The sequence below is a fragment of the Osmerus eperlanus genome, chromosome 1, assembly GCF_963692335.1.
Source record: "Osmerus eperlanus chromosome 1, fOsmEpe2.1, whole genome shotgun sequence".
In the NCBI taxonomy this organism is placed as follows: domain Eukaryota; kingdom Metazoa; phylum Chordata; class Actinopteri; order Osmeriformes; family Osmeridae; genus Osmerus; species Osmerus eperlanus.
Window position 1 is genome coordinate 7,938,068 of NC_085018.1, and position 25,400 is coordinate 7,963,467.

The 25,400-nt window shown below is 40.3% G+C and overlaps 3 protein-coding genes across 9 annotated transcripts in view; 1 reads left to right on the forward strand and 2 right to left on the reverse strand.

The window, feature by feature from the left end:
* Positions 1–2,789: 2,789 nt before the first annotated feature.
* On the reverse strand, positions 2,790–8,112 carry LOC134017243 (major intrinsically disordered Notch2-binding receptor 1-like). The gene is made up of 3 exons (XM_062456675.1): positions 5,963–8,112; positions 5,213–5,404; positions 2,790–4,409 (listed from the first exon to the last, which is right to left on the reverse strand). Exons 1-3 carry the CDS (start codon positions 7,982–7,984, stop codon positions 4,215–4,217), a joined length of 2,409 nt encoding a protein of 802 aa, XP_062312659.1. The 5' UTR covers positions 7,985–8,112; the 3' UTR covers positions 2,790–4,214.
* A 1,553-nt stretch (positions 8,113–9,665) lies between these two features.
* On the reverse strand, positions 9,666–19,890 carry LOC134017253 (evC complex member EVC). The gene is made up of 20 exons (XM_062456687.1): positions 19,493–19,890; positions 18,919–19,032; positions 18,664–18,750; positions 18,122–18,336; positions 17,856–17,940; positions 17,489–17,587; positions 17,204–17,344; positions 16,777–16,938; positions 16,255–16,471; positions 15,539–15,687; positions 15,225–15,323; positions 13,911–14,123; positions 13,649–13,758; positions 12,325–12,535; positions 11,740–11,964; positions 11,345–11,480; positions 11,162–11,264; positions 10,730–10,841; positions 10,183–10,273; positions 9,666–10,026 (listed from the first exon to the last, which is right to left on the reverse strand). Exons 1-20 carry the CDS (start codon positions 19,670–19,672, stop codon positions 9,953–9,955), a joined length of 2,823 nt encoding a protein of 940 aa, XP_062312671.1. The 5' UTR covers positions 19,673–19,890; the 3' UTR covers positions 9,666–9,952.
* An 82-nt stretch (positions 19,891–19,972) lies between these two features.
* LOC134017258 (limbin-like) overlaps positions 19,973–25,400 on the forward strand; it is a 38,531-nt gene continuing 33,103 nt past the window's right edge. For 5 of the 7 annotated variants that reach the window (XM_062456720.1, XM_062456701.1, XM_062456738.1 and 2 more), the window contains exons 1-8: positions 19,973–20,223; positions 20,432–20,573; positions 20,762–20,946; positions 21,082–21,138; positions 21,266–21,452; positions 22,313–22,413; positions 22,583–22,648; positions 22,749–22,883. In XM_062456720.1, the coding sequence (XP_062312704.1) occupies positions 20,773–20,946; positions 21,082–21,138; positions 21,266–21,452; positions 22,313–22,413; positions 22,583–22,648; positions 22,749–22,883 (720 nt within the window). In that variant the 5' untranslated portion in view covers positions 19,973–20,223; positions 20,432–20,573; positions 20,762–20,772. Of the gene's footprint in view, positions 20,224–20,431; positions 20,574–20,761; positions 20,947–21,081; positions 21,139–21,265; positions 21,453–22,312; positions 22,414–22,582; positions 22,649–22,748; positions 22,884–25,400 lie in introns of those variants that run through there. The other 2 variants (XM_062456710.1, XM_062456754.1) reach the window with 2 other exon arrangements.

The window sequence follows — 25,400 nt, forward strand, 5'->3', positions numbered from 1 at the left end:
ATTAGAAAGAAAGCATTTTGTTTTAGACATCAACTATTATTGAAGCTTATCATAGATACCTCTTCATATGACTGTTATGAACTCTAGATAACAGAAATAACATAGTAGTTTCTTAATTTATGGTAGTAACAGATATCAACATTTTATTTAGATGAGCCAGATTAGCAAAAGGAAGCTGTGGAGGGAGGAAGATATGCTCAGGGCTCTGAGAGCAGTGGAAGAGGAGGGTGTATCAGTGAGGCAGGCAGCCAAGATCAACAATGTGCCACGGATGACGCTGGCGGATAGGGTAAAGGGCCGGGTAACCCATGGCCACAAGTCTGGACAAGGGCTCCTGTTAACTGACCAGGATGAACAAGCCCTTGTCCAGTACTGCCTCTACAGCGCAGGCCATGGGTTCCCACTCACCAAGGCCCAACTCCTGGCATTTGCCACCGCCATTAGGTATGTTCAATATTACATATGCACCCCCCAAAATACTTATTGTAAATCAAATTCATATATTTATATTCTGTTAAAGGAGGAAGAGAGACCCTACCGCCACCAAGTTCCTCTGCAGGAGATGGTGGCGGAACTTCCGCCAGCGTCACCGTGGCATTCTCACCATGAGGGCGCCGACAACATCGACCGAGGTCGAGCCTCGTGTGCCAGGGAGAAAAATGTGGGGCAGTTCTACGAACTACTTGGAAGGACACTGGAAGAGAACAGGCTGAGGGAGAAACCCCGAAAGATATATAACTGTGATGAGTCGGGGTTTCAGATGGACAGCCCTAGGCAGCCCGTATGAGCGGTGCAGAGACCGGAGATTTGTGGTTGCAGGTTTCAGGAAGTGCGGCATCTTCCCCTTCAACCCCGCCGCAGTGGACACCAGCCGCCTCCTCCCGCTGACATCACCTCCAGGTCCCACCAGAGCCCCGGAGGACGCCGCTGGACCATCTGAAGCCAACACTCCTACCCTTGCAGCCACGCCAGGAATCAATGCCCCCCCTGCTGTCACCTCCTCTCTGAAGTGGAATAATATCACACTGCTGTAATTATGAAAGATGGAGAATGAGTATGGATTATATTATTGAAGTATGCCTTTTAATCACCTTTGTACTTTTATACTTTTATATGTTACACTACTGGAAAAGCCTGATGCAAAGCCACTTTGATTGTTTAGTATTTCCCCTAAGATATAGAAGGAAAATTAAGCCCCAAAAGTGTTATTTTTGATGATTGGAGCTGGGTGTGAAAGAAGGCTACAAGATTAGGTTCCCACCATAGTAAACAACAAGACGCCCAGTGTGTCTGGCCATCAAGGTCAGAGCAAATCAAAAAAAAAATAGGGGATTTCTCTTTGCACCTGTAACTTGAAGCCTCTAGAGAGAGAGACCAATAGAGTGTAAAATGAATTATGCATTTGTGATAAACAACATTGTACCAATAGCAAATATACAGAACAGAACTGGTTTTGATATAAAAGGTAATGTCCGGAGAATATTTCTCAGTCTGATTCTGCAGAATTTGGCTCACGTTTGAAAGGAATCACCCTGTTTGTATTGGATTCTGATTAAACACGTTGCATCAAACACTGGAAGTTTTTGTGCTGTTTTCAAACTTAAAAAAATTAACCCAAGGACTTAGTACTTTGATTTTCTTCATCATCTCCCCTGGACCTCACCACCTACCATCCCACCTCCTCTCCCCTGGACCTCACCACCTACCTTGCCACACAATTTACAATTAACTAACAGTTTTTTAAATAAGGCAACTGCAGCCAGTCTCAGGTTGTTATCCCAAAAGCATAGGCCTAGTAGCCTGACGTTGTCATACTCATAATTCTAGTCAGAATATGAGTCTGATACCGCTCCGTTGGGCTGTGAGTATGGGGCGTGTTTCGACCGAACCCTTAAAAAAATGCCTCTTCGCTCAATTGGATAGACCTACAACCAATCAAAGCAACGTAGTATGTTAACTTTTACCGAATCCCTTAGGAAGGACGGCAAAAACATATTTTCCATCGACAAATGCCTTGATTTCGTTTCTCTGTTCCTCTTTCAAAATTAATGCGCTGTCAATGTCTTCTAAAAAAGACTCGATGGCAGAATCATCACATCTCAGCTCTCCAGCGGCAGCCATGTTTGTTGAAAACAAATTCAACCCAAGCGCTCTTTGGTGACGTGGTTGATTACGTTACTGTTGATCATCTGTCCATCATCGTATAAAGCCCGCCCTGACAATTTGATTGGTCCGAACAGCTCCTGTAGTTTTTTGTGGGCGGGGCTACATTGGGCTGGCACCCAGGCTATAGGCCTAGTGTAGCAAACCATAAATTGTGTATATTGTGTACCGAAATCAACAAGCAGTAGGGGACAATGATTTGGTTTACTTCATGCTACCAAACGTGATTTAAGCTTGGACCATTGCTTGGAATTTGTGTGCAGTCGAACTTGACTCTTATGATCCTCCACACACCATACGCTCCTAAAAGCAGATGCTTGCTCTTGCTTACATGTACAGGAGGATCTGTCCTGTTGTTACAGTAAAAGTCTAAACTACAGTTGAGTGGAGGTTTACATGAGAGCGAGATAAATGTAAGTACACGAAACCAAATCATATCTTAACAATGTTTTTAAGGGCCTAAATATGTGAATATATATATATTTTTAAATAATGTATAAAATGGCAACCCTAAGATTTTTTCACATTACAAATGTATTCTGGCTAAAGACATTCAAGAATCATTGATTTAGATGTTGTTGGAAAGTGAAGAAATATAATTCCCATATATAATTGTGTATATTTATTTATTACATGGTGTATTGTAGCCTTTACAAAAGTACTGAAGAAACTGCTACAAAGAAGTATAACATCTGAAATAACTTTTCTGTTGTTTAGAGAGAGGGAAAGGGAATCCCGACATGGAAATATTTTGGGGGCATTAGCTTTAATAAGTTGTGCTGACTGCAAGGCTGGGGGCTTCCAGGAGCACCATTATAACGGTAATGGATCTAGACACAAGGGAGCCACTGCAGACATATATCCACTTTAGACAAAGCAGTGCTTTCGACCCCCCATTCCTGCACATCCTGTTTGTCTTAGTGCACAAAAGCAGGCTAAATACATCACATGCTTGTTTCTCATTCACTCAATAAAAAATATATCCATGGCACTCAAAGTTAATTACTTTGTAGTTCAACTAAGTTTATATGTAAATATCCAGATGGTTTTCACCGTTTTTCCTGACCACATGACCCAAATTAAAAGAAAAGAAAACTCTGCCCCTCCATTAACTGTGTTCAGTGTAAGTCAGTCATGCTGCATTTGACAGGAATGTGGCACCACCGGAAAGACCGTCAACCATCACCTCAAGAATGTCAACTGCACATGTTGTAGGATCATGTGTATTATGGCCAAGTGTGGATACATGCAAAACAATGCTAGTTGGGTTGGATGTGTGTGCAAGCCAAACATCAATTTGACTAAAATCTCCGGTTCGATGAGTGCTTCATGGAAGAAGCCCCACCTCTATTCCACAAGTCCAAAAAACAGCACAGAGGTGGTGTAGTAATATTCTGAAAAGACATGATCATTCCATAACACTTCACCTGCCCAAATATACATTATTTATTCAAGATCAAATATTTTATTCAAGCACTTGCTTTAAATGTTGCTTGGATGAGCCATTCAAGGTCAGACAGTGCACACATTTTAGGTTTTGCAGAACTGCATCTGCATACCAAAAAAAAACATAAAAATAATGATGAAACCATTCCTCTTTCCGATTTGCATAATTTGATGTTTGATCCCCTTAAGAAAATAAATACAAGAACAAGGGATGATGTTTACACAAGTGCAAAGTCAGAGACAATCTAGACCCAAGTTTGTGCTCTCAGAGATTTGTAAACAAAAAATTGTAGATAAGCCATATTTTGCTATCTATGAATGTATTTCTACATATCTCACTAACTTGGTGTTTTGAGAACATAAAATCTAAATTACCGTCACAAGAAAAACTCAAATGTGTACCTATTGAGTTTGGACTCTTCTCACCTGAAGATGTTGGTGACTTACAAGTACAGGTATAATACAATTTCATATTTAGACCCCATTTCATGTTGAATATGCATACATCAAAAATCACACTTGCCTTTACAAGATGAGGGGTACATGGACACACTTCTGCATCAATTGATCATTATTAAGTCTGTGTTTCTTGATCAGTCAACATCTCATGACTTCATAGTACAGAGAGGGATGACAATGACTAAGATGATAGTGACGGCCGTGGCGATAAGTGCCCCCACCTTGCAGACTTTTGCTCTGCGAAGGTCAGCCTCCTTGCGTCTGAGCAGTGCGTCGTAGCCTGGGGTGTAAATGTCTTCCATCCAAAAATCCATATTGTTGGGGTTCAAAGACTCCCGGGCCTGTATGAGAGACAAAAACATGGCAAACAAATCCCATAAATACATTTTAAAATAAAGGATTTCTTAGTATTTGTTCATTGACTAAAAAAGGTGCAGTGTCTGATGTGCGTGAGAAGTGTGTTTCAGAGGTTAGTTTCAGCAAATGCCTTAGCACCAGTGGTGAGGGCACTGTCTGAGAATGATCAGATGAAGAGTGAGGTGGCACAGCCCTGGGGGTCAGAGATATGTAAGGGACCAGGGCCAGTTATACAGCGCTTTGTAGGTGAGCAGGAAGCTTTTGTTTTGGCAATGTGCAGTGCACAAGATGCAGTGAGAGGATATCTAAGGGGACCCAAAGGAAGCCAAACATATCATATTTTGCTAGTTCACTGTTGATGAAATAACATCAGGATACATACTGTAGACCACTCGGATTAGAAACAAACATGAGTTGATTCTTTACCTCAGTAGTCACCAGTCTAATCTATATTACTCAGCATCCCAATCTGAGAGTCTAGAAAACACAGCTACAGAAGCTTCACAGACTTCCATGGTCATAGTCATAGCCATTGTTTCACAAACATACTGTAGTAATGCATACACAGCTCAGTTGCAATATGATGACTATTTTACATCAAGATGCATCTCACTTTAGATTTCTGTATGGAATCCATTTTACACTCAACTCAAACTGATAACGTTTGACATCAGAATGACTATGTATGTAGAAATGCTTTTCAATAAAAACTTTTAGGACACCCCTTTCAGTACGCCTAGATGCAAGCTAAGACAGAGCATTTTTGATTTAAACAGGTGTACTCCACCTGCAGGTCTAAAGGTGATATCCTCTCCCCCACAGTCCATACTGGTCCTCCTTCAGCCAGTCGAGGGTCATTGATGAAACCAGAGGTTAAGCCACCCCCCTTCTGGCGAAAGAGGGCAGAGTTGAATACCTGTTCCACCAAGTGGGAGGGTTTTGAGGGCAGCAGGTTGGAGGTACTGGTTGTTTGTTCCACCTATATCGAGGGACAGTTCAGGGTTAGGAGGGGTCTGTTTGATTTCAATCAAAAGCATCCTCACTCCTTCCTCTCTAAGGAAATCGATAACATGAGCTTTACCACTTCAATCAAATTCATTTCAACAGAAAACAGGAGGCAAGGCTATTGTATTTCAGGAAAATCTAATCAGTTCTAATTGGCCCATGTTCGTTCACGTTCTTCTTTATCCGTTAGCAAGTAACAACTTCAGTGACCCCATATAGCAAGATGCATGCCTGTGATAGCTAAAAACTAGCAAACACATTTTTCCCACGTCTATTTTCTTCCCCAAAGCAAAATTATTTATTATATAGTTTTAACATATATATATATTTAATAATAAAAAAATACTAACACCTCTATCAATTTTTTCCTTCCTGCAGCTAGGGGGTGCTGCAGCACCCTCAGCACCCCCCTTCCCGCGCCACTGGTTCTATCTACTATACTCACATTATTTTAAATAAGAGAAAACTATTGAATATACATTAAGACAGATGACAAATACAATTTCAGACCAAAGTAAAGAGAAAAGAGTACCTGTCCAGTTTTTCCATGATTTGCCTTTCCGTCTTTATTCTTTGAAAATGACACTGCCCAATCCCTTGCAGAATTTGACACGCTTGGCCGTTTGGAATCCACAACGCTCTTCTCTTCAGACTGAGATTTGGAGGCACGGCGTGAAAGTATTCCCTTTTTACCTCCTTTCCCACCTTTAATGTCATTTTGACCCCCACTATCTTCCTTCTGTTCACCACTCACATTCCACTTGTTCCAATCCAGACTTCCACTGCTAGTTCCTGGAAACAGATGTCCAGAGACTGAGAGAGGCTGAGGCTCCGAAGACTCTGTATCAGGGGATACCAGGGGGCTACCCATGGAGGATAGTCCAGCACTAGGTGGTCCCAGCCACCGGCCCCTGACTCCAGCTCCGGCTATCATACTAGGGTCTTGGATTTTCTCATCAAGACGGCGAAGCGCGGAGAGTACCTGGGATATTTCGGCCTTGACCTCGGACAGGGATTCCAACTGACGTTCGATCTGGCTCATGCGTAGAAGCAACTTACACACGCTGGCTTTCACGCCATCGTCGCTGCTTTCCAAGGAGTGGAAAAGCCTCTGCAGCTGGCCGAGCCGCCCACGCCTCGCCTCATGAGTGTCCTGGCTGGCGGGCCCCCCTCCTCCATCATGGGGATGCAGGACCCCTGTAGAACCACACACACTCATATCATCCAAGAAGCGGAAGATTGCACTGATGTCGTCTTCGCACATCATGTCAGGGTCATCGAGAGAGGTCATGAAGGAGAGGCGGTCAGCATGGACCAAGCTACGAAGTCTGCGAGGGTCTGGAGGGTCCGTTTGGGTCCCTTTGCTTGCAACCACCTCATCTTCCCCATATTTCCTACGCCTCACTCGACCAGAAGATACCCCTGGGTTGAGGGTTGGGGTGGACCGACTGGGATGGGACTGATTGGAATCCAACATGGCTCGCCTTGAACCAACATTACTATCCACACTCATACTCTTTTCAGTCCATATTGTCTTTTGGCTTCTGGGGGGTTGAAGATGGACAGTAGACCACTCTGGGGTGCCTGCTGGGCCAAAGTAGGTGGAGTCTTGTATGTCATCGAAGCTTTCATGCTTGGCACGACGCTCTGGTGAAGGACGATCGGCTGTGGGTGACGGATATGGGTTGGTGAGCACCTCAAAGCTGTGGTTGGTAAACAATTTTTCATCGCCTCCTCTTGGACTTGGAGAATCGCTACTGATAGTCACTTGGGGAATAAGTGGCGACTGGTTATGGAAGTCCTTCTTGAAGATGTCTCTTCTCTTCACACAGGACCCCTCCGGTCCTGTTTCAAAGACATCCTTGGGGGCAGAGTCCCCACTGAGCGAATCCTGGGTGGAAGATTCACTGTCTGTCTCCAGTGGAAGATAGATACTCTGCATAGCTTGCCCTGGAACCCTGCCACTGGAAAATAGTGGGGTATTGTGAGGCCAGTCAAACGAAACAGCCCTAGCTCGGGCTGGAGGGGAAGACACCAGAGATATGGGATCGGGAGGTAGACTACCACGCTTGCGGACTGAGTAATTGAATTTAGGAAAGAGCATGCGCTGGTCAATAGTCCTACTCCCTGAGTCTGAGTGGGCACGTGTCCAATATTGTCCTGCAAATCTTAGATCATCAGCACCAGGCAAAGATGGCCCTGGTGATTGGTCGACAGGAAGGATGAGATGTGATCTTATTGGATGGGTCTCAATGCCAGCACTGCCCGTCATTTGGATGAGGTTGAAAATAGTGACGATGTCGGCAGCCACGCCTATGGGGGAAAGCCCCAACCCTCTTGTTGTGACCCTGTCTCTGAAGAGGGTGGCGGGGAAGCAGGAATCACGACAAGCTGCAGAGAATAGCAGACTCCTGAGTTCAACAAGATGCTCCAAGTCAAAGCGAGTGCTGACCATCCGACACAAGTCCTGGAAGGACAGCCAATGGCGCATGTTGGCCAGTTCCTCCAGAATTCCCAACAGAACCAGTGGGTACTCCTGTTGCAAGTTGGCCATTGTTGACCTAAAACAGAGACCAAAAACATCTCAGAACACTAAGGACCATGCATACGTTTAGAAAATGTGTTGTAAATGTAAGGATTCTTTTCTTCAAATGTTAATTGCCAAAACAACTGAAAATGTTAAATGATAATAATAATAAACATGTAGCATGTCAATGTTTGATTTTTCTTGATTGAAAATGTAATCAACATTTGTGTGTAGCCTTATTAGATTTTAAGCACCAGAGTAAAATTTGTATTTCGTATCTTCTCGAACTTAGACAGAAATTATCACAGAGTAGAGACGCTCTTTAATGGGGGTATCATAATGCAAGCGACCTTATTTTAGGCCTTAAAATAACTGACCATGATGTGACGGAGAAGCACTGGGCACGTCATGCGCAAGCCTAACCTATCCAACAGAACTTGTCTCGGTCAGAACCAAATCAAATCAAACGGAGAGACTTGGCCTAAATTGAACTTTTATTAGCCAACCGTTTATTAATGTTTTAAACCAATGTTCAAACAAGTGGAGGCATATTAAATTCAGGGGATTGCTTAATAATAGACGCACTTCACTGAGCTAAACTAATACTCACTAGAGCGACTCTTCAGCGCTCAAAAAGCACTAGGCACAAGGGTAGACGATATAGAAAATATTCGTAAATTATATTATTGATATCTGATTTCTTACACTGCATACAACACCAAACTCACCTTCCAGCTTTTCTTTAAACAAGAGTAGAACTAAAACAGCTGCGTCTGTCTCACTAATGAACGAGAAAATGGTATTCCTGTGGATCATAACAAGACAATCTTCCATCAAAGAAATCTAATCATCCGTATCTGAATTGTTTCTCACGGTGTAGGTTGAAACCAGCAGCTAGCCTACAGCCCATGCAGAGAAGCGAAAATTAGAATCCAGGTCATCTTCTCACATAAGTCCCTGCAGTCCCATAAGGGACTTGCAAACAGCATCCAAAAGAAATACATGAAGAACAAATAATTTGACTACTCTGTACAGTATGATCATATTTATAAGACAAGAATGGAGTATGGCCGCACGCTTGGCTAGAGAAAAGTACGGGAAGGGGACTTTTTCAAGGTGATGGATGACAAGATGTTTTTGTATGTTAAAACAGATTAAAAATGGATGTATTGCTAATTGAAGCTTCTAGCTTGACAGGAAACCAGAAGGCCAGAATGACTTGATATTGTACCAGTCAATCCTCTTGGACCTGTCACCATTAGCTTACATTATCACCCATAAAAGCCCATACTTAAAACTCCATTAGACCAAAGGGAAGCAATGCTTTTATCCCTGAGTAGTTGCTCTCAGACAGTCAACATCTCCCGTTCACCTTTCAGAGTAATTGATCAATCAAACTGTAATGGAAATGTTTTGGGAATCAATAGAATGAAGGATGAAATAAGAAAGAACATGAAAACTGAGGGCAATACTTTACAGTCTGTTGATGCTGGGAGGTTATTAAGGGATGAGGGATTCAAACATTAACTAAAAAAATAAATGTGTGCTCAGACGTAACAAAGTTTGTGGGAGCAAATCCAAAAGTGACATTTACTTTAGAAAACGTCAAAATACCATTGGAACATATATTGTATTAGATTATAGATCATCAGTCAAAATCCCATGATACTGAACAGACCAATTAACAAATAGGACAAAGCTTAGGGTATGACTTTTCAATATATGTTTAATTTTTAACCCTGCATGAACAATTTAACTACACAACCCAAAAACAAAACATATACATGTAGCATAAGATTACTTTCAGGTTCATGTACATTCTGTGTGTTATTTTATGTAAAGTGAGGGTTGAACTGGAATCATATTACAGACACATTACATGCACACAAGGACACTAGAAAGAACAGGTTTAAGATACACCTAATAAATATGTGAATATTAGTGCAAGAATTTCAATTTAGCACAGATTCACAAGCCTTGGATTTCATGTTGGATTTAAGTCAACATTGGATTCAGTGCTGGATTCAACATTGGATTTAGCAACGGATTAAATGTTGAACACTCCTCCCCTGCAACAAAGAAACCTCAATCAATATTTACACACATGCTTTCAGTATTTCATAACTACAAACGTATTGAATAAGGTTAAGTTAATCAACACAGTGGTCTGAAATACAGACATGTAATGAATGAAAATAGCGTATGTGATATTTATGAATCCATACCTGTATTATCATCTGCAGTGTTGAGCTCATTGCTGGATAGATGCACCCTGGCGTGGGCAGCAAGTTTAGCAATGAAAGCCTCTTCTGCCTCCTGTTGGAGCAAAAGTAACATGCAAAAAAGTGAAAATTAGTATGGCAGTATGTACACTGTAGCCATTCCATATGTTAGCTGAAACTATGCATGGCTATGCACTCTGAATTTGAAATAACTGACTGAGGTGCTGACTGTCAGCTTTACTTTCTTAAATATTGGATACAACTGTTTCACTCTTTTTGTACATAGTCCAAATTTTTTTAGCACCTATAGTCGATTGACAGTTTAATATTAAGTACAATGAAGTGATGACACTGAATACTAATGTCCTTTCCATGTAATAACTGCCTAATGTCTGTAACCCACAGACATCCCCAAGAGCTGGGTTTATGAATTTTTTGGGGGGAAGACAGAAATAATATAAAAATACAATGTTTTCTTTGTATCCCTCAATCAAATAGTTGGGCTTGATAAGCCACAATTTAGATTAAAGGTCTACTATGAGATGCTTACTTGTAATTGCTCTTTTACTTTCTCCAGGGTTTGATCCTGGAACAGTTTCTTCCTCCATTGAGTTCCATCCAAGTTGTACATTTCCAACATCTTCCGCTTATGGACTTCAACCCTTAAATTCAAACAATTCCGAGCAGTTAGTCACTTGCTTGTAGTAACTTTAGTTGTACAAAGGCATGCATAGACCAGTCATGGATATTTGCTTAATATTATGACACTGGGGCTTGGCTTCTAATTGTTTGATCCATTTCTTTTTTCTTTTTTGTAGAAATCAAATCTATGTATCAAATAGGCTACTTACATTTGCAGACATCACACACAATTTTGTTTCAGCTTTTATGAGTGTGTGTGTGTGTGTGTGTGAGTGAGTGTGAGAGAGAGAGAGATTAAGGAATAAACAAGTGGCACAGCTCTCAATATGCTGTTCAATACCTTTGTTTAAACTCATACGATGTGGGCTTCTTCCCCCAGTTGGCCAGCTCCTTTAGCAGAGTCTTGTTCAGATGAGAGCTGCTCTCATGTCTCTCACACACCTCTGTATAAATAAAAAATCAACTTTAGAATAAGAATTGAAAATAACTTCAAACACATTTGTTTTTTTCTGACTAAACATACCTGAAGTACTGGCACTATGGTCCTTTTCTAGGTCCTTAGTTATCTCTTGTATCTTGGAGTAGTATTCCTGGACCAGAGAGCTTAGGGAATCTTTGGTTAAGTAGACACTCTCCAAGGCCAACTCTATTAAATTACACTAAATGGAAAGAGTGAAATATGTTTACTATTGTGTACAGAACTGATGGTGCACTGATGTGCGTTCATGACAATTTTCTCACAAGTCTAAACCCACATTAAGCCAACTTAACATCTGCTCTAACATTGGAGAGGATCGGACAGGACTAAGCAGTAACATAAACAAAGTAAACTTTCCAAGTCCTTTTGGTTGTCAACAGTTGAATTGGATGTTAAGACCTGTGTAAAAGTAGTAAAATACATATTAATCCAAAGGTTACCTTTCTGCCTTCGTCAGTTTGTGGAATGGGCTGAATGTTAGTCTGTCTGGCCTCCATCATCTTCCAGATGTGATGGCTAAGGGCGTAACCCACCAGCAGTTGAGCGCTGCTCTGTAGAAGCTCTGCCCCCGTCTCCAGCTCTGATAGGAACTCCTGCTGGAAGCTCTGACCGATAAGATGGGTCTCGGGGCCCAGGTGTCTCTCCGCAAAACTGGCATAGATGTCCTGTGCAGGAGAATCACAAATGAGGTCAGTGTGATTTAACAATTGCAGTTAAACTAGCACTGACCACTCTCTTCAGGTCTCTGTGGCACTGGCTTAAGAGCCACTAAACATGTACATTTACATTTACATTTAGCAGACGCTCTTATCCAGAGCGACTTACAGTAAGTACAGGGACATTCCCCCAAGGCAAGTAGGGTGAAGTGCCTTGCCCAAGGACACAACGTCAGTTGGCATGACTGGGAATCGAACTGGCAACCTTCGGATTACTAGCCCGATTCCCTCACCGCTCAGCCACCTGACTCCCTCCTACATGTAGGAGTTTTATTTAGTGTAAAGTGTGTACTTTTTGTGTTTTCATACCTTGTGTTGATTTTTGGCTGGTGGGCCCATAGTAGACTGGATTCTATGGTCTTCCAATACCAATGTTTTAAAGTCACTATGCAAGAGGACTTTGAGCTTGGACAGCCTCATCTCCTTCAGGATTCCCAAACCAAATTGTCTTGCCACAAAGTGCCTCTGTACGGCTGCCAGTAGGATGTGCTGTTTCTCTTCTATCATCATGCCAGTTTGGCTGGGAAATACAAACATTTTACGTTAAAATCTTACATTTGTACAATTTAAGTAAAATGATATGATACCAATTTTAATGGTTACCTCAAGAACAAGAACATTTATATGATCACATTTCTGTAAATATCAATAGGCCAAAACATGCATTCATACATATTCCCAGAATATCAAGGGCCACATTTTGCTACTGCTTTTGTCTTAGCAGCTGTCAAATTAGTCACACTCCGAGGATTCAATATTTTTCATGCCACCTCAGGTGCATTTGCGTACATTCCTCAAAGTCCCAGAAAGTAGGCGTTGAAAGTTACTGGTGTGTCGGGAGGAGCTGTCTGATGGAGGAGCGCTGCATTAGGACAGTGCTTCTCCTCTTTCAAACATGCCTCTTCATCAGCGATTGTAATTTATTTCCAAAGACACAATTTGAATATACTGTAGGCCATCATTCAGTCAACCAAGAACTAATTTATTTATAGAGCTATCAGCCATGTAAAATCGCAACGGTTTCTGGTGCGTAAATGTTTAGGTTGTTTGCCATGCAAGAAGTTAAGTTACTCTTATCTACTGTATTCCCTTAGCTCAGCACAAGAGTCTTTTATATTACAACGTTTGTAACTAACCAGAGCGGAGCTCTGTACGGGTCGCTGATAAAAGGGTGATAAATTTAAGACCTGTCTCACCATGCCATCCTGTACATCGTCCCCCTTCAAGACAATACGCATTCAATCAATGCTATCAACGTCCCAAGTTGCAATAGAAATAATTGGCTGCATGAAAATGTCTTTCCGATTCCATCTCAGCCTCGTGAATTTAGGATGTCTTGTCCCTACATAGTTAGCCTTTTTGCACACAGACCCTCATTTTGTAGTGTCAGACAACTGATTAGTTAAAGGTACAAGCCACTAACTCAATCATGCAATTATTTCATTCACATGGTGTAGCCGGTCTCGCGACATCCAGATTAATTGCCTTAAAATTTTGCGTTACACCAATGCCTTACCTTGTATCCCAGAGCCTTAACTGGTACCGCGGTGCCATTCCAGCCCTTGATGCACCCAGTCTGTTTTTTTGGTGATATATTTCTACCTACTAGCTACTAGATGTCTCCCCATCTCACCTGCTAAGTGCAGAGTACTGTCTCACCACCATTCCTTTGAGGATCTTCATCTGCTGTTCTCCCAGATGTTTGACACAAGCTAGAGCCAGGGTGGCTTCTTCACACCACAGCTGGTCAGAATAACAAAATACAAAATAAGTGCTGGAATTTTCTCAACAGAATACATGGAAATCAGACATTTATTGAACACAGACAAACACACCACACAATAACTTCAGTTAAGTTAATGGTTCTCATTAGATTGTAGTCACTATGTAACTACCTGTCCATCTTGTGCCAGTTGAGCTCTCAGGCCCTCCAGTTGCAGTTTGGTAGTGGATCTGGCTAGCTGTTGCTGTGAAATCAGGTCACGATCTAGATCTTGCCATAGCTTCTCACACTGGTCTGTAGAGAGCTGTGACTGAGCGATAAGAGCAGTCAGGGTGATCTCCTTGGCTAGTTCCTCCAGCTTCTTTGACCAAGTGAAGTGGAGTCTCTGGAAAAGAAAATAATATTAATAAAATGATGCTATATGAGAAGCATATTATGAGAACGCATACTGTCCCAGGGACACATTTGGATGTGCTCACTTTTAGAGCTACATTATGTGTATCAAGTTGTAGTCGTGCTGCTCAGCAGTTCTCACATATAAAATTTGAATCTAATAGTAATTTTGTGCACTGTTACGACTCCCACTCCTACCTGTAGGGTGTGGGTGTGTCGTTGCCTTGTGTATGTCTTGACTCTGTGTTCTAGATGTTCCTGTGTGTTCCTGTGACGGTGATGACGTCGGTGTGCGCGCCCCGATGTCGTTGTTCCGGAACTGGCGTGGTTGTGTCTAATCAGGCCAATTAGGCACTGTCGTCGCGTTATAAATGTCATGTTGTGTTCTGGCGTATGAGAGGGAAGGCGGGAGTCACACTGGGCAGCTGTTTTGTCCAGATGTGTTAAACAGGAGAATGGAGATAGTGTAGAGACCCATGGGTATACTCCTCAACACGTAGGTAACTTATGTTATGTACAGTAGTTTAGGAGCGCCCTTTGTAACCTAGAGCATAGAGTCGTCAGGTTAGAATTGCAATGTGAGTAGGTAGTCAGTGGTTTTCCAACAGGGCCGGTTCGGTCCTTAGCATAGTGCACTTGTTTGTCTCGTCGGGAATCCCTCATAGTCCCTTCTCCGTGTCTTGTTTTGTGTCCCTTGTTTATTTGTATTTGTAATAATAAATGTACATAACCCGTCCTTAAGACCCAGTTTGCATTGCTTGTGCGCTACTACACCGTTGACCTATTCGCTGGTATAGTATGGTATAGTATGTTATAGTATGTTATAGGTAACCGTGTTCGACGTTAACGTCGAACACGGTTACCTATAACATCGTACGTAACATGCACCTATACAAATTCATACTTATGTCAAACCCCAAATTCTTTAATTTATTGGGTAACTCTATTTAACAAACTATGTCTTGAAACTTGACACTTTAAACTCATAGAAATCATCACCCATTCAGTGGTCTCATAATTTATGGTAACATTATTCCCAAAGAAATCCTGGAAGGAAACACATCTCTACTCTCAATTATTGATTATGACTTACCCTCCAAAGTTCACATGCTACCTCAGCCACCCTCCCATCCTGCTGAAGCTCTAGGTCACCGCTCTGTTTCCCCTGTCTCACAAGCAGCTCTTCATATGCCTAGATTGGAGGTCATGGATGACAGCATGAGGTTACAACTAGGATGAAATCAGACGATTCTATCCTTAGACAAACAGGACTGTTTCGTTTGGTAATATGTGTAGCAATCATCAAACAGAACAGTACAGTCATGTGTACTTCCACTACACATATGTGAGGGGGAAAAAATACAAATTCCATAATGTACAGTATAGTACATTAAGTAAAAAGACAACCTTCACAAACTGCTGCGGGTTGCTGTAGGTCAAAGCAGAATCCAGGACACTGCTTTTCTCCCTTTTATGAGTTCTATGCAGTTTCTTCTTCTTCAAGTCAAACCTTCTGCACTTCTCGCTGACAAGCTCTTTAGTCTGCCTCCCGCACTCTGTTCCAAAAAGGGTTAATCTGTCAGTGGTTAGGTATGGCCTTAAAATAGTTTTAGATAATACCACTTCCCTGTGCCTTCACAAAGCAATCCACACGACATGAATATGTAATCAATACATCAATCTTATTTGGCTTTAACCATATCACTATATGATAGGGTATATTTTGGTAATAATTCTAGGGATGTAGTAACATTTACTGCTGTTGAGGTGTGATTTGGATATTTTTAGTAATGAAAAGAGGGATCCTGGAAAATTGTCTATTTTTAGAAAGCAGTTCATTTTAAGTTTGGATCTAGGCCACTTATTGTCCCTTTGAAAGACTGTTTATAAATGGTTTGTTAGTGCTTTGTTTAGAGATGACAGACCATCACAAATTAGAATATGAGCCTCCATACCTTGACACCCACTCTCACTGGTGGACGTTTTTGTGTGATATTGTTTACATTTAGTAATATTAGACATAAAAAAGGACCATTTAAGTGAATGTGTCTCGTTTTCAGAATAGAATCAAGTGCAAGGAAGTTGTACTCTGTATGAAGTCTATTAAACACAATAAAGGTCACCTTCGCTGCACTGTTGTAGCCCCTCTGTTAGAGCACACTGCAGGTCAGAGAGAGTCTTTTCCATGAGGGCAAAGGTCAGGTGTCCATCACTGGTCAGCTGTTCCAGGCTTCTGGCCACCAGGATCTGCCTCAGGGCTACTTCCTGTCTGAGCAAGGCAGGCTGGGATTGCAGCAGGCCTGTAAGCTCCTCCCACCATAGCAGTTTTTCCTGAATTTTCTGAGAAGCAGGAGCATTAAAAGGAAATGCAATTGACAGAAGTTGTTACTTAATACAAATCATTACAAATGTAACTTTTTACATGCATTCCTATATTGTTAATGTAAAAAGTACACAAAACTGGACCCAGACTGAACACTGCAGAATTTAATTTGTCACATTTTACATACACTGCAGGGTTCTCATCTATCAAACTCCATGACAAAAAACACATTTTAACCATTTGAAAGATATTATCATGGTGCTGAGAACTTATACTATTGTTTACAGAATGAAAACCTTAAAAGGCCCTTAACACATCTCACCTCAATGTTTGAAGCCTGAGTCTCGGTAAGATTATTTTCAACCATTTTGAGACACTGAATGAGGGACTGGATGGTCTCATTGGCATTGTCTTCTGGAAGTACACTTGTTCTTCCCAGCAAATTCTGGCACAGACCCACTATCTGCTTACTGAAGCCCTTTGCCTAGGTAAAACGTCAGAAAATCTCCTTTAGGGTACCCACAAACATATCTTAAAAATGACTAACATTGAAAGCACAACAGACACAATTTAAATAGGTAAAATTAAACTAAGCAAAAGCTGTATCTTATAAATCTGATGTATAACATGGTACAGTGCATATACACAATATTGGTCATTGCTGAGATAGTTGCATAAGTACACGGTTGTTTTCCACAACTGACTAAGTTATTTGCCGTATCACCACAGCAGAAAGTTCTTGTAGTTACCATTTGAAGCCCATGTTCCAATATGTCTTTCTGGGTTCTTTCCATCTCTTCCAAGGTACAAGGAGCTGCTGAGCTTATTTCTTTGTGTCTCTCACAGACAAACACTCTTGAGAATTGCTGCTTCTTCAGTTCTTCAAGTTCCTGCAGTTATATACCGATACCAAAAAAAGAAACTCCTGTTACCAAACTTATATGATCCTTATGGCAGTTTTAAAAGATAGGTCAAGATGAAGAGTGCAAGTGAATAGTGACTACTATTTTATAAAGATATACAAAACATTTCACCTTTTCCTGTCTGAGAAGAACATTGGTGAAGAAATCTCTGTCCTTTTTATCCCTGGGGAAATGACGACTGAATATAATTTTGAGAGTTTGGAGAAATACCTATAATTATAAACAAAGATAAAGCTCATGTTATCTCCCATCAACACATAGTAATAAGATTGTATATATTGCAATGACAATTAAATCTTAAATAAAAGAATTTTCAAGAAAGTATTCTCAACAATTCACACAAACAATGACATTTTGAAAAAGTAATAATTTATCATTTATTCAGTCTTGACATAATCCTAAACTAATATTAAAGTAAATCCTGAAGCTAATGCAATTGCACGTGAAATTATTATTTTGTCATAAATAGTTAACCCACCAAATGTTTTTCTTCTTGGACCTGGGAGCACTTTTGTTGGATGTCTTGAAGGGCCAAGCAATAGAGACTGATTCTGGCTTCAAAACTGCAACAGGCATACATTTGTATTCAATTCGTGGTCATACTGTACTTGTCATTAAGAACAAGACAAAAATGTAAAATGTTAGAGCTGGCCTGGACCAAAACTACAATTCTCAATGGCTAGGGAAGAAACATAATCAACGGGGGTGAAAAATCATGTGGACATCAGTCATCTTACAACTCACCCAGACTGAAAAAGTGTGTGTGGGTAGTGGGTAACCCTGGTAAAGTTCTCATTCTGTAGGCTCTTGGGAAAGAGGGACGAGATGAACTGACTGTCGTTGTCCTGATCCTGGCTCAGTGATTCGCCACTGGACGAGGAAGACGACTCCCCGTTTGGGAGGTTTGGCACCTTGGAATGCTCATGTAGTGAGGGATTGGAGGCACCGTCTGCTAAGGGCTGTCATTTAAACCATGTTAATGTATTTTGAACCAAAGCAAAGGTGACCTATTAAGTTGGGGACCTGTAACTGATCCTTATGCAAATTGAGCATGCTGTTAATTAATGGGCTAGTAGTTGGTGGATGTGAACAGGTGGATGAAAACATGTAACTGGTGGACATTTATGTAATTTCGACAATAATTACTGTTACAGTATATACCATTTAGCATGCAATTTAGTTTTATGGTGGTGACATGTAGGCTAATGTTATACATAATGTGAAAATAAAGCTACAACTGCAATGTACAATCAAGAAGAAAATGTACAATATTTTATTAGTCTTACTCTATATTTCTGGTTGATGGGGTACACCACCTTCGCTCTTGATGCAAAAGCAGCCACATCACTGTTCATGGGTGGTTGCTTCTTCTCCTAGAAAATGTATTAACCATATGAATGTTTACTTGACCACATAATTTTGCACATGTATATTCCCGCACATGTAAATCATCATCTTATCATTAATAAATACTCAAAACATTGGAATAATGTAGCCAAACATTTTACACCCATATACTATTTCACAATAAAATTACTTACTTTGTCACTGATAGTGCCACTCTGAATTCCTATTTTACCGGTGCTGACACACTCACTTTGATTGTTGTCACAGGCCAGGTCATCTGTCTCAAACAATCTCCTGGCATCATAACTCTAAAAGTAAAGGATTTGTGTGTAAACTGTGGTCCAGTTGAAGTATAACCTAATGATTTGTTTCATTTAATAGAAAAAAATACTTTGAATACATGCATATAACACCTATGTTACTATCTGCTTGTACAAATCTGCCCTTGGGGAATTGCCCCAAATAGCCAATTGATAAACAACTAGACAAAATGTAACTTATTGCAAAAAAAAAAGCTAAGTTGGTAAACACCCATATGCTTTCACATGTTTTGCAAATGGTGTTTTATAAACGATAAACTCCGGGGAATGTGCAGTGCTATTATGTTATCGACATTGTTTCGTATTTTGTATTAAAACGAATGCCTTGGATAACTTAAAAGCTATAAGATACGATCCTAAATGTGAAGTCCGATTGCAGTTTGTTGTCCGGTTCCAGTTGAGGGAGCTTGAGGTAGGTAGTATTCACCCGTTTTATTTCTTAACTTACTTGTCCAGTTATCAGTATTGGTTTCAGGCAAAACACATAGAGAAGGGCTGCAGCAACAATTCCTAAAAATCCGCCACATACAGTTGCAACTGTTAACAGTCCGGTGAAGATGTGCAATGATTCCGAAAAATAAACCAGAACATCACTGGGACATTCCGCATACGACTCCGGTTCGGTCATTGTTTAATAACTCCCAAGCGATAAGTGAGTAGAGAACATAAAGCATGAAGGTTCCTTTACTGCAGAAGGGAAAAGAAAAACAATTCCAGCAAAAAGTGTTAGTTGTTTCCGCTTGTAGAGCATATGCCTACCTGAGATTAATGATAATAACTGTGGCCTAAATCAAAATACAGCGGACAAGAACAAGAACTTTACATCGTTCGTCAGACTGTGAGTTCAACCAATCGACAGTTTTCAGAATGCGCACGCCATGATCGTGGGTGGAGCTACTCCTTTCTCCCAAAAGTTTTGTGAACGTCCCCTAAAGGAAGTCTATTTTCCATTAGGCTACAAATGTTTTGCAGTAAATACAACTTTATTGGTTATCTAAGACTTTGGTTGGTTCTTCAAGACCCATTGATATGCGCTCCATTAACGCGTATTTTTTGTCAAAGGGAAAGGCCATACAATGTATGTGTCTCATGCAAGTTAGTAGGGGACAGTTCTGAATTTGGAGATGTTTAGCTAACGGTTGGCTATATAAACTTACAGCACCCTAACGAATGCTTCAGGTAAACGTTGTTTATAGAATAACCACCATGTTTTTTTCTGAAAGTTCCTATACGTTTGTTAATTTCACGGTGTCGTAAACATTTCATTTGCATTCTATTACGATAATTTGGAAGACAACATGAATGGAAATTATTCGTGTAATGCTTTCCTGTTGGCATATCATGCTACTCCTCACTTACGAAGGGTTCATCTGACCTAACTATCCAGATGCTGTAACTAGTTTATGAAATTAATGTGCACTTGTGCGACGTTTGTCCAGTCCAACGTGCTCAAATGTTCAGGAGATGAGTCGGTCTAAAATGATCGACATATGTCTTGTATGAAGAGCCAAGTTTTCAAAGGATTCACGGTTTGTTAATTATGTGCATCTGTTTTTATTGTGTGACGTCTAGGCCTATTATAAAAGTATAACTCTTGACTAATAATGTACAAGTCAGTTGTCAGTTGTTGAAGTAATTGACATACTTCATCCATAATGTGTTTTTACAACCCATATTGTAGTTGGTCAGCCACTGAAGTTTGAATTTTATTTTACAGAAGGACCTGGGATGTTTGGATCTTTGGTGTTCCCTTGTGAGGCAGAGTCCATCTCTTCTCTTGCCCCAGCTGGCCCATGGGGACACTCTCTCTATGGTTCCATAAGTCTCCTATCTAACATAATGCAACATAGAGGACCCAGGAGTACCCTCACAAGATACAACACTGGACATACACTGCCTCAGGTAGGGCTACTGTTAAGTTATGTGAATACATTATCATTTTTGTGATTGTCACTGCTGACATTGATGTGAGATGGTCACTGTTTTATATATTATTCACTCAGAAACGAATTGCTGATTTTTCTTTGCTTTTTGTAGGTTCAAACTGTGACAGGGCCATCAGCATTTGGAGTAAAATTTCATAAATGGGCCCAGGTATGTCTTGGGAACTTCAAGTCTTAACCATTTGGCTCCACCAAGAATGACTAACTTGACTAATATATATGATTATATAACCAACATATGTATCCTAACAACATTTATTGTTTCTTATGAACACTAGGTTCAAGCAGGGACCGAGTTCCCTCATCTGATGTTTTTCCTGCTGATCCACAACATTGGGCCTGTGGGTGGCACCAACCTGTCTCAGCTGGCCATCAGGGACTCTGTCTCTGGGATAGCACCTCTAGAGAGTGGAGGAAGGGTAGTAGAGAAGGGCTACCAGACATTCGCCATTGACTCACTACCAGGTAAAAGAAAAGTATGCATGTAATCACTTGTAATTGTAACAACCATTTATCCCCTCATTAATTGTATTTGAGAGTTTTCAAATTACCAGGCCTGAAGTGACCTCTCTTCTTTGGTGACAGTACATAGTGATTAGTGTTGTTACGGTACCAACATTTCAGTAGTCGGTACCAATACCAGTGAGATTTCATGGTACTCAATACCATTTTGATACCAAGGCAAAAAACAAAAACAGGTTACTCATTTGTTGACAGTAACAGTCGCCTACAATATTTAAGGCTGTACTTATGGAAACAGAACATTAACAATCACAATGCATGTAGGCCTAAAGGCGTACAAATTTCAGTACTACCGAAATGTTGTCGTTTGAGTACCAACTTGGTACCGGAGTACCGTTTTTTGTGAGAACACTAATAGTGATACAAATATAAAACTAATTGGGTTAGGGCGTCTGACTGCAGATCAGGAGGTCGCTGGTCCGAATGCCTCCCTGTATGTCTCTGCAGAGAAAACCTTCTGCTAAAATGATTGCATTATGCAAAATTGTATTTGAAGTGTTTGATTAAAATATATATATTTTTTTTTAATTTAAAGATATGGAAATTGAGGTAACCTTAATATTATAAAATATTTTCATAATGATCTGTTTCTAGGAACCAGTACATTGACCGGTATAATCAGACACATAATTAAATGGCTGAATAGACTAGATTAGAATAGAATATTACAAGATATGCATTTTTGTACATGAATGTGTAAATAATGGCATTAATAAAGTGTTCGCTGAGTTTTAGTAACCACACTTACAAAACACGTGGACCAGGTGTGTTATCATTGTGTGTGTATCATATGTTTATTGTAGCAGGGTCATATCATGTTGTAAAATATACTGCTCTCATCAAGAACCACAAGAGTGAGATAATTGAATTGCCAGCTTTTCTCACCTTCTCCAATGCCTCTCAGGTATTGTATGCATTTCTCCTTATGCTTCTCAAAAAGGTTTAAATGTGGGCTTTATCTTAACCAAATGCTAAGATGTAAATTTGTTGATCACTATTGATTTGTATTTTTTGTATACATACAAAGTTTAGCACTTGAGTCCCAATGGTAATTTAGTTTTCCCCGCCCACAGAATGATGTCAATATGTTTGGTCCCCTGGTGGCAAATTTTACATTGAGGGTGAACTCCACTGACAAGGTACATTTCTAATATAGGTGTGTGTGTGTGTGTATATATATATATATATCAAAATACAATATATACTTATAGTTATTAAAATGTTTTCTTTCATTTTCAGATTTATCCAAACCATGGTGTCCACTTTGCTGGATTTGTTGGTGGGTTCTTCCTGTCATTAGTACTGTTGTCACTTGGTTTTCTAGCCATGAACCTGCTATATTCCAAAGCCAGGATGAACTCTCTACAGCAAAGGGTAGGTCATTGGTCTCTCTGGTTCTAGGCTGTCCTCATTATTGAACATGCTATCATAATGAGTCAAGCATTATCAATGTGGATTCAGTACAAATATAATAATGTCTAATGAACATAAAATATTAATACTTGACCATGACCATGTACAAAAAAATGACTTTTGGACAACACTTAAAGGCAGGGTAGGCAATGTTGTTGAGAAGCATTATTTGTCATATTTGCTTAAATAAACTTAATATCCTGATAGCAACCAATAAATAGAAAGATTTGAGAGTAAAATCTAATCAATCCGATACCTGTGGGCGTTGCAGAACTGTGAGAAACAGGACCAATCATTAAGGTTGGACCGATGCTAATGATTGGACGGCAAACAGACTGAATGCAATGATTGGACGGGCTACTTGTCTGTCTGTCTCTGTACCTACCGGGCAGTAGTCAGGCAGGGCATTCATGTTTTGTAGGAGTGGCTTTTAAGGGAGGGGGTGGGGTATTTTGTTTTGAATCCTTTCAAACTCTAGCTAAAATTGCTAGGTTTGCAAAACTTGCATATCCTGCCTTTAACCCATTATTGAGTAACATCACAAATATGTGATTCGAACATTCCAATAGAATATTGGACGGTTTAGTGTGGTTTCAAAATGTAAATAGAAGGCTAGCAAGTAACACAAGCATGGTAGTAGCATTCCTAGAGTTTAATGCGAGGTAACTTAGCCCGGCAATTATCTAAGCTAGCTAGCTACCATTTTGAAAAAAATAACTTGGGCTGTGGGGGCCGTCGGAAATATTTGGAACTCACTAATGTAAAGGTTAATGTGGCAAATCAAACAAAGGCAAAGTATTTTATGACAGCTGGTTCACATGTCAATAGCCCCATGACTTAAGCTATTATAGTGGAATGCTCTAATCCAGACAGTAAAAATAAATACATGTAAACGTAAGTGAAACGAAGCTCTGCTTTAACTAGGGCCTATATTATCGCCTAGTGTTAGGCCTATAACATTTATATAAATAGGCTACGAGTCAATAATAAAACTGTAACAGACATGTCAAACGATACAAGTGTGTTGAATGAAGGCAGTGAAGCTATAGGTAAATGGTATCCACACACCGGAAACTGTAACACCTCCGCGCGTGAAACTTTCTCAGCCGCACGTGAATCTATCATGTCCGAACGAGAAATTGTTCTATTATTAATATTTTTTCACAGGTCCCTTCAGGGGCTCCGTAGTTTTCTAATAATCCATGTAAATGCTCAGTAATATCTGTAATAGAACTGTCAATTGTGTTTACCCAAGTGCACAAACTCCAAGTGAGCTAATGCTTAATTAACTACTGTAACAAACATTTTAATGGCAGCATCAATGGCATCGGCATCACGGGCACTGCACTAGTCATTGTATGTGTCTGTCTGTGCGTCTATTGTATGATTATTTCGCAAACCGGGCACTGACGTCAGCCGGTGTCTTGCTCAGGACTCAAATATATGCAGTGTGTGATGTCTGAATGAGCGGTGTTAAAAAAAAACGGGATTATAAATATACAAACCCGATCGCCCCATGCATGTTGTGAGCTTCCAACAGGCACTGCACTGGCATTTGCAGCCATCGAACACTGCCAATAACTGGCACTGCACTAGCAGTCGTTGCCGGCAGGCATTGGACTAATGTACACCAATATGAGCAAGTCTTCCATGTTCCCTTTGTTTGGCATAATGTTTACTGAAGTTTTTTTAAAAAGTTATTTTAAGTGAAGCACAAAACTAAGTCAGATATTATGGAAGCAAATCGTTACCAAAATTCAAATGCAAATGCATTTCCAGAAATGCATTTGCATTTTAAGAATGTGGCTGCATTATTTGACTCATAAATGAAATTAGTAATCAATCATCCTATTTGCATTTGAATTTTTTTCTTCAAGAGTGCTCAATCTTTCACTTAATTAAAATGAAAAAGAAAGACATTTGAGATTTAATTTTCAAAACATGCCCCAGCAAATAGATACCAAAATTCAATTTGAAATGTAAAATTTGAAAATTAAAATGCATTTCCAGAAATGCATTTTCATTTTAAGAACGTGGCTGCAAAATCGTGACCACAATTCAAATTCAAATGCATTTCCAGAAATGCATTTTCATTTTAAGAACGTGGCTGCAAAATCGTGACCACAATTCAAATTCAAATGCATTTGCAGAAATGCAAAATGAACGAAAAAACATTCTGAGCGGCGCAGCAGAGTGACGTCAGTAGCCGCTCTTCTTCAGCTCCCTGCTGACCGAGCTACCCATCTTGTTCGGTAGGGGGCGGTGTGCACATCTGCATTGCATTACATTGCAAATGTGCCGGGAAATTGATTGAATTGCCGGGACTTATCACAGACTGAGCAACTTGATGTCAAACAATGACTAAAACAGTAGCAGAGCTACTATTAATGTGTAAATCTGTGACTGCAGAGTATGCAGCCAAGCTCTCTATGACTTGTTCTACTCGGTCACGGGCATCAGACTCAGATATATTATTAG

Excerpts from the sequence above, each read along its gene's own strand:
- LOC134017243 (XM_062456675.1), bottom strand. The coding sequence starts at position 7,984 with ATGGCCAACTTGCAACAGGAGTACCCACTGGTTCTGTTGGGAATTCTG. Across the intron at positions 5,405-5,962 it reads ATCATGGAAAAACTGGACAG|GTGGAACAAACAACCAGTAC; the intron begins GTACTCTTTTCT and ends CCCTCGATATAG. Across the intron at positions 4,410-5,212 it reads TATCACCTTTAGACCTGCAG|GCCCGGGAGTCTTTGAACCC; the intron begins GTGGAGTACACC and ends TCTCTCATACAG.
- LOC134017253 (XM_062456687.1), bottom strand. The coding sequence starts at position 19,672 with ATGACCGAACCGGAGTCGTATGCGGAATGTCCCAGTGATGTTCTGGTT. Across the intron at positions 15,688-16,254 it reads GCTACAACAGTGCAGCGAAG|AGTGCGGGAGGCAGACTAAA; the intron begins GTGACCTTTATT and ends TTTTTGGAACAG. Across the intron at positions 11,965-12,324 it reads CAGCCAAAAATCAACACAAG|GACATCTATGCCAGTTTTGC; the intron begins GTATGAAAACAC and ends TCTCCTGCACAG.